Source organism: Colossoma macropomum, unplaced genomic scaffold (assembly GCF_904425465.1).
Source record: "Colossoma macropomum unplaced genomic scaffold, Colossoma_macropomum, whole genome shotgun sequence".
Taxonomy (NCBI): domain Eukaryota; kingdom Metazoa; phylum Chordata; class Actinopteri; order Characiformes; family Serrasalmidae; genus Colossoma; species Colossoma macropomum.
In genome coordinates this window covers 2,053,432-2,065,465 of record NW_023494894.1, presented here as the reverse complement: position 1 = coordinate 2,065,465, position 12,034 = coordinate 2,053,432, and the positions used below count along the sequence as shown (strand labels likewise).

The 12,034-nt window shown below is 39.2% G+C and overlaps 1 protein-coding gene across 5 annotated transcripts in view; it reads right to left on the bottom strand.

Annotated features, from left to right (window-relative positions):
• Positions 1 to 12,034, bottom strand: part of slc4a2b (solute carrier family 4 member 2b) — a 46,540-nt gene that overhangs the window by 3,885 nt on the left and 30,621 nt on the right. For all 5 annotated transcript variants that reach the window (XM_036560655.1, XM_036560659.1, XM_036560657.1 and 2 more), the window contains 14 exons: positions 11,455 to 11,635; positions 10,212 to 10,347; positions 8,785 to 8,989; positions 7,656 to 7,758; positions 7,059 to 7,243; positions 6,757 to 6,973; positions 5,840 to 6,046; positions 5,355 to 5,503; positions 4,618 to 4,812; positions 4,233 to 4,478; positions 4,021 to 4,110; positions 3,711 to 3,877; positions 2,969 to 3,222; positions 33 to 202 (listed from right to left, as the gene is read on the bottom strand). In XM_036560655.1, coding sequence (XP_036416548.1) covers positions 33 to 202; positions 2,969 to 3,222; positions 3,711 to 3,877; positions 4,021 to 4,110; positions 4,233 to 4,478; positions 4,618 to 4,812; positions 5,355 to 5,503; positions 5,840 to 6,046; positions 6,757 to 6,973; positions 7,059 to 7,243; positions 7,656 to 7,758; positions 8,785 to 8,989; positions 10,212 to 10,347; positions 11,455 to 11,635 — 2,505 coding nt within the window. The remainder of the gene's footprint in view (positions 1 to 32; positions 203 to 2,968; positions 3,223 to 3,710; positions 3,878 to 4,020; positions 4,111 to 4,232; positions 4,479 to 4,617; positions 4,813 to 5,354; positions 5,504 to 5,839; positions 6,047 to 6,756; positions 6,974 to 7,058; positions 7,244 to 7,655; positions 7,759 to 8,784; positions 8,990 to 10,211; positions 10,348 to 11,454; positions 11,636 to 12,034) is intronic.

The window sequence follows — 12,034 nt, the reverse complement described above, 5'->3', positions numbered from 1 at the left end:
CATTCTTTGTACAGTGTGAATGCGCTCCTGACCTTGCGGACGTAGATGTGGTCAGGGTGGTATTTTGGAGGCATCAGAAGCAGTTGCATGCGCTCACTCAGCTGGATTCCATTCAGTGACATCACACCCATGTAGAGAAAAATCCCAAACAGCACAGCGATGGGGATCTGCCGCAGGAGGTCTCCGATCACTATGGACAGACCTGCAGGTATGACAAGTTCACTAAACTCACAGACTGAAGCTGAACGGTCAGTCACTGATCCCTTAGCATACTCAGTGCTAAGGGATCAATAAACTGCTCAGAGTTTCTAACCATACATGCTAAACGTAAACCAGTGCTTAACAATTCACCATACAACTTTAATAAAACTATGAAGTTACAGTCATCATCGCTTTCCTAGTGAAGAAGTAACGTGATGGTCATTTATTTTAATTATGCTGATAATTAAATTTATCAGTGTGAAAACTCCTAAAATCAAGTAAAATTACTTATCAGTTATTTTGGTTAATTTCACTCTGAGTCATGAAGACTGTATCTTTGCTGATGTTATAAACTTTCTATTTCCAAATTGCTAACTTTACAGAAAAAGGAGAAAACATTCTTAATTTTTGATGTATGTTAATGTAACAACTTTTTATTCTGAGCAGGGTCATGAGAAGGTGTTTTAAGTTGGGGGTACTGAAATTTTAAGCAGCATATAGGTGATGTGAACTGCAATGTATTGCCGAATGTTTTTTTTTTTTTTCTCACAGTATGCTATATTGTGGTAAGGACCACAATGTATACCTATAACTGACACTGATGCACACTCCGCTCTGAACACACAAATGCACACAGAGCAGAAGAAATAACAGTTGATGAAAGAATATCGCTGCTGTCGGAAGAGAACCTCGTATCTCCATTTTTGTTTTTTAAATTTCATGAAGAATGGACCAACAGAAACGGCCAATTGAAAGGAAAGTAGGTTTTTTCCTTCTCCTCTAAAGTTACCATTTTGAAGATACAAGGTTTCCGTCCAACAACAGCAATATACTCAATGCATAGGACGTTGTCACGTTACATTAGGGCTGCACGATATTGGAGAAAACTGACATTGCGATATTTTTTTCTGCATAATACACTGCAATATGAGAAAATACAAGAACTTTCACCAGATAACTTGAATAGCACTATTTGGAAAGAATTAATAATTCTAGAATGATTGAGGTGATTTTGTAGGTGATCTGTATAGAAAATAAAATACTTTAAAGAAGCTGTAAAACTACTTTTCACTCTGAATACTTTTTTGAACGTGAACCACCCTTTCTTGTACTTTAATGCTATACAGTTGGTTTCAACACACCAAACCCAAAAGCAGATAAGCACTGTGACTGCTCTTCTGGAGGGATTTTGGAGGGGAAATTAGGTAGTTTGATACTCTGGTTGACCATGACACCACTGTATTCATATAATACTTTTCTATCAATTCAAGCTGAAGTCAATGCTCTAACATGTCATGATATTAATAATGCATGTTGGGTACCCTAAAATAAAGGTCTCATATCGGTGAATGAAGAAGTGAGGTGTCAAGAGGGGACCCTGGGGCCATAATTACAGAAATATCTCAACTCCGAAATCGTATCTTATCTGTTTAGTGATCATGACAACTTCAGGTAGGACTGAATTTAGGACAGAAGCTGGTTCTAAACAATAGTTTTTTTGTTCGTAATCAAGTCTTAACTCCAGATAAGAAAACAGTATTACAGAACCATGCTAACAAGACAAAATTTCCTACATACTGTCATAGCTTTAAGGCAACCGAAGAAGTGTCTTAATTTCTGTTTTAATCTTCTGTTACTATTGTTTTTAGGAAACGACAGCATAGTTCAGTGCTTGAACAATGATTTTATTTATATTGCAAATTGTTGTTTTTTTCTCCATCTTTGTTTTAAAAATCCCCAAAGACACTGCAGATACTGTCCTCTCTTATTACCTTTGTGTGGTAATGTGGATGACAACTTGTCAGATAAAATGCTACAGATGGCGATGAATAATGAGGAGACAGAGCTGAACATGTGGCTGTTTATTAGGAATCGGCTAAGGCATTTGGGAAACAGAAAGTGACTCTGGGGAGTGTTTATCATCACTAGCACGAGTACCAGCCCAAGTTCAACTTTCCGTCCATCAACTTTCCAGGATTTCGCACTATGGCACATGATTTTATTTTTAAGTTTCTAATCAATATTAGGCTGCCTTTGGGCTTAGAAATAACCTACAGCTCTGCACACACATCCCGACCATGGTTTGTTTTAGAGACGCACTATTAAAATGGCCAACAGTCAGCGAGAAAAGTGATTCCCTGTAATCAAAATACATTGTCAACATAAACAGTGCAGCTACTGCAGGTTTTGTAGGTTAAATATATTTGAATAAAACGGCTGCATCAGAACTTGCCAGAAGAGGTCTGATTAAGTCTGCACTTTAACCTCTGTTTCAGCTTTAAGTCAGTGTGCTAAAATAACCATTAAAATACAAACGGTACCGCTGTCTAAACATGGACTATAATTCACACCACCACTGGCACTCTGGGAAGCCTGCAGCAAAATTATTAATTTGAAAAATGGCATTAACCATTACTTCACAATCATTTTTATGTGCACAATTAGCCTAATTAATATGCACCATGCATATGGCTCAGCTCTGGCCCAAATTTACTTCCTTTATCAGACCACCGTGGAATGATGGTGATTACTTTGTCCAAATCTGGGTGCATTAAATTACTATTTAATGTTCAATGAATACTAAATTTTAAGTTAGCAACAAATCATTTTTAAACCAAATTGAACACTGAATACTGACCCCAACAACCCGATCAGTAATCCATCCCTGATTTTAGCCCATTTATCATGAAATATTCAGACAGTGTAATGGACAGCAGGAGTTTCTAAATACAGAAAAAAATAAAGTTAAAACACTCTAATGACCCACCAACAAGAATGGCCACCAGCAGTCCGGTGACCCTTTGCTCTTTGACCTCTTGGATGCGTGGTTTGTCTCCAGGGGCGACAGCTTTGCTCATCACAGTCAGGGCGTTGACATGGGTCACTGAGCGGACCGTAGCTGCAGCCATCCAGGGCAGTCCGAACAGCGCACAGGTTCCACCTAAAGCCACGATGATCAGCAGGTCCAGATGAAATCCAGAACCTTTAATCAACATTCGCTCCTTCTTACTAACGATCAGTCTAGAACCAGAGAGAAACAGCACCAAGCTTAGAGCAATACACAGTGATCATCTCACTTCATTTTCTGCACTGTTAAATCCAACTGTACAGTCAGGTATACTACTCTTACTGTATTCATAATAACACATCTGATCATTGTCTGTCTTCCACCACTTTCATTGTTCATGGTTTTATTTGGTTTATTAACGCTGTTTACAATGTAAATTTTCAATTTTAAGTATTAATAATGAATAGATAAACTATAACAATAAAGTAAGGAATTAATTCTAATCTGACAAACAGAATTCCTGAAACAGGAACTTTATAAACAATCCAGAGAAAAGAAGGTAGAACAGAGAATCAAAGTGACTCCACAAAAACAAAGTAAGCTAGAATGTGTTAATTTAACAGCAATTTACTGAATAAGGTCTTTTTAGGAAAGCTTGACATAAATACAGTATGGTTCAGTGATGGTTTGAGGTTTTATAGATGATTTAAATGCTCCTCACGTGGTGATCTGTGTCTCCATGAAGATCAGAATAAAGACCAGCAGAGCTGGCAGGACGCTGGCAGCCATCATCCAGATGGGGAACTGGACCTCCGAGCCCAGAGGATTCACCACCCAACCACGCTTATCTGGACTGGTCACAGAGAAACCACGAGGGACGCTCAGTTTCTGCAGAAACATGACACAGAGGAGACCATTTCACTTACTATTATTACATTAAGTTATAATGTCTTCACAGTCAGTGTGGTAACCATAGTGTTCATAACAGGACCATTTTTACAGGAACACTTTCTACAGTTACATCTACTCACTTGTGTGTATGTGTCCTGAATGCTGTAGTCCACCAGCACCATGACCAGGATGGCAATCGGCACCCCGAAATCTCCAATTACCCGCCTCAGCTGTGACAGATGTTCACAGAGAACTTTTAATAATCAAAGACTAAAATCCAACATCATTATTTCCATATCTTTCATGAAAAATGTTTATGTCAAGTGATCTGAAAATCAGACTATTTTCTCACCCTGCCAGGAAAAAAGGCACTGTTTTTGAATTTGCGCAGATAGAAGGCGATGAAGAAAGTTCCGGACATGAGCACCAGAGACAGTAGAGCTGTGTTTGGCTCCGCCTCCACCTTCACTTTCACTTCTGAGCTGCTATTGGCTGCCTGAGGGCTCCAAGTGAAGTTCTCCACAGAAGAGATCTCGGACTCATTCAGCATGGAGCCATTCCCACAAGAACAGCGCTGCAGAGGATGTTCCTGAAATATCTGCAAGAACAATAAAAAAACTCATTTACATGCAAGAGTGTGTGGAATTAACATGTTCCAGAACACAGTTTAAGCTGTGAATCTGTTCAGCTCTGAATCTGAGGTTTTGGTTTATCATATTATTTTTCTGCAAACTGACCTTGGCGAGTTTAGAGAAGGTTTCATAGATGAAGATGAGGGAGATGAGGAAAGAGAAAATCTCCTGAGTAAAACGGGAGACGAAGCGAACCAAGAAGCTTCCTTCAAAGGCCACCATGACCACTACGATGATAATAAGCCAGAATCCGATCCAAACACGACCTGTCAGGTACTCCAGTCCATTGCTCTTGCAAAACTATGGTTGCCAATCATAAGAAAAAAAAACTTTCAAAGCAGGGCACTGTGTACCATTTAGCATGATCTATCTACACTATACATTCAAAAGTACAAACATCTGTTTCAAAAAGTGTTGGAACAGTTTGTGAAATGCTAATGAAAACAGAAAGTGACAGAACAAAAACATGACATTTGATATTTGAAAGAGCCTCTAATCTTCTGCGAAGGCTTTACACTAGATCTTGGAACACTGTGGCAAGGAATTCATAGCATTCAACCACAAGAGCTTTTTGTTGCCTCAGCCAAGCACTTAACTAGCATGTTTAACGGTTGCCATTGCCTAGAAATGGTCTAGACTTCACTTTACCCCTGCTCTCAGCTTCACAACCAGTCTTAGTGAAAATTCAGGTTACGGCCAGTTTCTGCAAGTCTTAAAATTATGCTCAGAAAGTTATGACCGCCTTTGCTAATGACCACACATGAGCCCCATTTATAGAGGGCTGTAATACTGTAATCTGTTTAAGAAGGCTTTTACTTTTTCTGTTAAAGATGAGGACTCACAGAGAAAAAGGCTTCCTCAAAGACCAGCAGGGGTCCAGAAAAGCCCACCACCAGCAGCGGTTGTGCCCCGAGCAGGCAAAAGAGCACGCCCTGGATGCACGTGGCCACAATCAGCTCAGATACACCGATCAGCCCCTCAGTCTTCTCTCCTACACAAACATAAAGTGTGTTTCTTCATACAGTCCTGCTTAATTTTGTTAACCCTCAGAAATCTAACTTATTGCTGTCATTTAGCTGTGTATTCAATTTACAACAGATAATTGCTTATACAAGTTATGTAATGAATCACGTTTACATTTGATTTCCATTTTGCACTGACAGGTTTGTGTCTTTTGACTGTGTTCCAATAGTTTTGATTGAAAAAATGACAAAACGTGGCAAAAACATAAACAATGTTTTTAATTTCCACAAAACAAGGCTGTACACATAATATCTTTTTTCTAATAAACCAGGTAGAGTTTCCATTTATATCAGTCTGCACTCACCAAGCAGCCCTCCAAATGTTATAGCAGGAGAAAGAGCAGCAAAGTAGATAAAGATGACGGCAGCCATGCACTGTGCATTCAGAGCATCTTTAAAGTCACTGAGGTACTTTGGGTACCTGCGGCGCACATCTCGGATTAGCCCCCCAAACGGCCGGCCTGTACGCTGAAGAGGGTCATCCTCAGGCTTAAAGGGAGCTAAAAGAGCCTCTGCAGCAGGAAGAACAAAATAAACTGGAACTCAATCACATTTACATTATTTATCACCAACCTTCACTACACTAGCTGAATATATTTGTAAAAGAATTTAAGTGTCTTGACAATAGTTAATATTAACTTGGCTGAGAATTCTTTAAATGTCCTTAATGGGAATTGACTTTATAAATCAAATACAGTTTTGCACTTGTGCTGCATGTAATATGTGTATTTTCCATTTTTTTTTATAAAATAAGAAATATTTGACACTTCAATATAGTTTTTATCTAATATAGTTTTGCTCAATATGAAGCAAGATGAAGTTTTATTTGATACATTTGTTAATCAAAGTGTACTTTTTCCAATGATATAAATTATTTCATGCTAGATTTGCCAAAAATGAACAATATGCATTATAAGCCAGTTATTCTCAATCTTGGTCCTGGAATACCACTGTGCACGTTTTAGAGTTTCTCTAGTCTTGTGGGGCCATGTGATCTCATAACAAGAATGTTTGGGGACAACCATTTTTGGCTAAATGCAGGGGGAATGTAAACTTAGATCTCAGAAACTGATGAAGATCTTTTGCATGCAACAAATATTGCATACTATCTACCAGGCACAGTGCCACTGTTTCCTGAAAGTTTTTAGTAAATGTGGGATGGACAGTCAGGAGATCTTCAATGATTTCAGGTGATTTGACCCAATTCCAAATACTAGCTGACCTTTCTCCTCCAGGCTCTTGGGTTCTTTGGCAAGCAGACTGATTTCCTGTTCTTCTCTTTTGCGGAGCATCTCCCTCTGGAAGTGAGCCACAGAGCGAAGGAGATCTTCTCCGCCCAGCTCTGAGGGGGGCAACACAATGCTGCAGTCCAGGAAACTGTTGATGGCGTTCAGAAGGTCCTGCCGGTCATCTGCCAGATAAGCTGCTTCGTGGAAGGACTGCAGATGGTAACAATAACAATAGAATCTTCAGTTAAGTGATCTCAGCAGTGAGGCTCTTTAACACAATCATGGAATTATTTACCTTGTCAGACATGAGCGTAGATATGGACCGTCCAATCTGGTGGTAGTCCATGCTGGTGCTGGGAGGTCCAAGCAGAACGAAGAGGAACCGCACAGGAACCGGAACCTCCAGCACCGAGTCTAACTCCACAGCTTCCTGCAGACGCACGAAGGCCATGGTGGGCTGCTCCAGGAAATCAACACTGCCTGAGGAACATCACAGCACTTTTAAACTCAGAACAATGCTGTAGAACTTCATTCAGAGGAACAAGAGATTGACATGGTTCTACTCAAAATTCAATATTCAATTTGATATGATACCATGGCATCTCATTACAATAATCTATGGTTGATAGCAATTATTACAATTAAGCATTAAGCCATTTCTTTACTGTTTTGATTAACTACCCTCCTTTACTTTTAGTCCATCATATTTTATTGAATATTGCTGCAACTCTTCATGAATGTCTAATTTCAAAAATAGTCTTTTTCTTTCTTCCTTATATTCACTTTGAGTGATTTGCACTTTTTGGATTAAAACAGAGTAGAAGTTCTACCAGTTCTACTATTTATATTGTACGACATTTCTTTAAGTAAAGGGAATGAAACTGCACCTTACCCACAAGCACAACAGTTGCTTCTGCATTTTCTGGAATCTTCTCCAGCAGTTTCAGCTCATGTTTGGATTTGGATCTGTGCATTCCAACAGGACCAGCATCTTTCTGCAGTTTCACACATACAGTACACAACACAAAGAAAACACCTGAAAGTTCAGCATTCAAACTTGATTTAACACATTAGATTCAGCTAATTAGTTAATCACACAGACCTCTGTCACTTATACAGACCTCTGATAATAGTGCATCATTCTGTAGTCAGTGTCATGCCCATTTTAGGAAATCTAAGTTGATTTCTCTATGGGGAAAATGAACAGTGATCTTGAAAATCACTGCTATCTCGCTCTGTGGTAAACAACACTCCTAAGCTGATATATTCTGCCGCATGAACATTTTTTCATCTGAATGTCACTGGATCTTCTGAATTGCAAGGTCGTTAGGGAGCCCAAATATTAATATTGTCACATGGAAGTTCACACTACTGGACACTGAACTGACCTCACCAAAATACCCCACAAAAACCAGCAAGCTTTGTCCAGCATAATAGTTCACAGGTTTTGGGATGCAGTTTGAGTAGTTAAGTGGTAGCTTGCTTGTAGCACGAATGCAGCACTGTTCATACTGTGACACAGGCAGAAATTAAGGCACAGGAGAAGCCATTCTTCTGCTACGAAAAATACTTTATTTGACACAACAGCAAAAAAGGTACATATAAGGAACTGAAACCGTGGGGGAGGTCACCACTAGCCACATGCTTCATCATGACTGTGGCCAACCCAAAACCCACAGCCCCTGAAACTAAGAAAGACAATATACTTGTACTAATGAACAATGACAATAAACAACACAAACAGTTCCATTGATGGAGAGGGCACACACACCATGACACTTTGCGTGTAGCCATCTGCACAGCCATGCCTCCAGAGTCTCTGGGAGCCAGTGCCAGCCAGTAGTAGGACTCTACAATATTTTGATGCTTTAATGGCCTAATAATTCAAAGGATCCAGTGACACTTTTACCTTTAATTTTTTATTTTACATTTTATCTTCACAAAGCAGACGCCGGAACTAGCGACAGCCTGAATGTTGTTAAATGTGAAACCTTTGACTTGAACTGAACGCAGCCTCTGACCTCGTTTTTGTCTGTCTCCATGTGCAGTACTGTGTCTGTCCTGGTGGGGGTGCCACTCATAAGCGGCTGAGTGACCGAAGGCTCGGCCTGGCCACCAGTGCTGTTGCTATGGTGATGGTGGTGGTGGTGGGCCATGAGGGAGCCCAGGCTGGCGGCTGAAATGTTCCTGGGGAAGGAAGTGTGGTCTTTGTCGTCGCTGGGGTGGCTAGGGGGCACAGAGGGAGAGCAGGGCAAGCAGGAGGTCAGCAAGAGGAGCACACAGCACACACTGCACACAAACATGCACTGATCTAATGGGCAGTAGCAGGTCAGTCAGGGGGAGGAGATACCACAGAAAAGGTTAAACAATCTCCAAACAAGAGGATGTATAGCAGATCTCACATTAACACTATAAACTTATCAGGCACGTTAAGCATTGCCTGAGGTTTTATGCACAAACCTAAATCTAATGTTTATTTAAATAAAAACAGTATGAAGCCAAGATATTTAATGTTTTACTTTTCGAACTTCAATACTGTTTGCAAACATTCACTCATTCTGAAATTGATGCCTGTAACATAAAATTTGATATGAGCAAATTAAGACCGGGAACATTTTAAAATGTTAACCTGACGCATTCATGCTTAGTTATAAAAGGAGCACCCAGAAAATGCCAAGTCTGTTATGAGTGGAGATGGGTACAAAATTTGTCAACAGTATTAGCAATGTCCTGCAACAAGCAGTTTTAGTTCATGTTTTAACAAGTGTGTCAATCTATTGTTTTGGTCGCAGTAGAGCAACATGGTACAGCATCAAATTCACACCTTTGCAGAACAAAACAGTTTTTTCTCTGCCATCGTATCAGTTCTGACGCTGTGAGTCCCTGTTTTAATAAGAGAAGTGATTAATAACTGTGTGGACTCACCTGCACATCTGTGAATGTTTAGGATAAATAATGAAAATCAAAGCAGAGAGATGCTGAACTTTCTGTTTCAGATCCTACAAAGCATTATTCCTACATACCTAGTAATTTATACTACTACTTCTTGAGTTGGTGTGCCTGTGTTTGAGCTGCTGTTCCTGTGTTTGAGACAGTATTCCTGTCTTTGTATTCCTGTGCTTGTGTACCTGTGTTTGAGCTGATGTTTCTTTGATTGAGCTGGTGTTACTGTGTTTGAGCTGGTGTTCCTGTGTCTGAGCTGGTGTTACTGTGTTTGAGCTGGTGTTACTGTGTTTGAGCTGGTGTTCCTGTGTCTGAGCTGGTGTTCCTGTGTTTGAGCTGGTGTTCCTGTGTCCGAGCTGGTGTTACTGTGTTTGAGCTGGTGTTCCTGTGTCTGAGCTGGTGTTCCTGTGTCCGAGCTGGTGTTACTGTTTTTGAGCTGGTGTTCCTGTGTTTGAGCTGGTGTTCCTGTGTCTGAGCTGTTGTTTCTGTGTCTGAGCTGGTGTACCTGTGTTTGAGCAGCAGAGCGCGCAAGACGTTGGCTCGATCCTCTGCTTTAATCTGGTCAGAAATGATCATCTGTTCCACCACTTGATGAGCAATTCCTGGCAGGGTTTTCTGATCCAGATCCAGCAGAACGGCACCTGGAGTAATAGAGATTATATAAATATATTAATGTTTCCATGTGCAGTTTACCACAGCATTCAACATTATAAAAGTGTAGCATCTGAAACAAAATCTGTGATTTCTAATGTCCTGATCTATCGCACTAGCCACAGTCTAACATGGTAGTCATAAAATATAATGATGCATGATACAATATGATGCGTTGTATTTTTACATCCCTAAAAAGCTCAGAAAAAGTAAATATTATGATGTGTTTCATGTATTGTGAAAAGTATTTTGATGTTATGTTTTGCTCTATCGCTCGCTACATGTGTGTAAATGTAAATCTGTACAGTTGATTCTTCCCTCATTCTCTTTAGAGTGTCTCTCATTTAGGTCTTTCACTGCAAACCGCTGCTAATGATTGGGGGCAGCCTATCAGAGTAAAGTAGGCAGGGAGGGATGGGGCTTATGCTATGGACACACCCACTGGGCTTTTTTTCTGAAGAGTTGATAAATTGTAGACCTTGTGATTTTGGGGTTTATTCTGTCAGAGGGCGTTGCAGCAGAAGATGAAAAAGTTCTGTTAAAGAACTTTTGTTAATTAAACCAGCTTGTAGAGCAGAATTAGAACCAAGAATATTTTAACACAGAATATAACAAAAATTTGCCTTGCAAACTTGACCTTGCAAAGCGCATCAAACCTGATAAGAATATATGCAGACTACTGAAACAAGGCAATAACAATAGTAATTATTAATTTAATTATAAAAACTATTATTAGTTGTATTTTTGATGGGCCCCTATAGATTATTTTCTCTCAAATTATTACCTAACTATCTAGTAAAATTCTCCTCAGTGTTAGGATTAAAGTAAAGGTTAGGATTAGAAATAAGATTACGATAAATCTTAAATTGAGGATTAAGAATATAATTAATAATTAATAGGATTAGGGTTAAGAATTTGGTTTATCTTATGTTTAGGATTAAGATTAGCGCTAAGACAAGACTTAGTTTAGAGTGAGCATTAGGTTTAGTTGTAGGATTAAAATCATAGTTAAGGCTAGGATTAGGTGGAGTTTAAAGTTTAAATAAGGGTTTTAAGCGAAAGAGTTTTAGTATATGCTTTATGTGGTCAGCTCTGACCGTGTGAGATGGTCTTTCGGAGCTCCAGAAGGCTCCTGAATGAGAGTGAAGCAACATGTGGTTTTCCCCAGCGGTCCGTCTCCTCCTCCACGTCTTCCTCAAACTTTATCCAGCGTGCTGTTTCCCTCCACTGCAGCTCCTGATTCTTATCCATGATTAACTCATTCAGCTCCACAAAAACCTACACAAAGAGCAACAGCAGCAGCAACAGTGAGTAAATAAACTGTAAACAGCTCTCTAAATAATAACAGAAAAAAAAATGCATTATAACAGAGTTCAAGTAGAACAAATAACAAAAAAGAATAAACAATAATAATAATAGAATACTACTACTACTACTACTACTACTAATAATAATGCATTTAATTAAAAAATCACATTCATAAGGATACTTAAAAAAAATGCAAAACTAAAGAAGAATAAATAATAACAGAATTAAAGGAAAATAAACTGTAAATAATAACACAAAAGTGACTTAACAGGAGCAGTTTAACAGGAGCTTTACTGACAAAGAAAACAAAGAAGATTTCAGAAAGAAACCACAACAATAACAAATTACAGCTCTACAACTACACTGGAA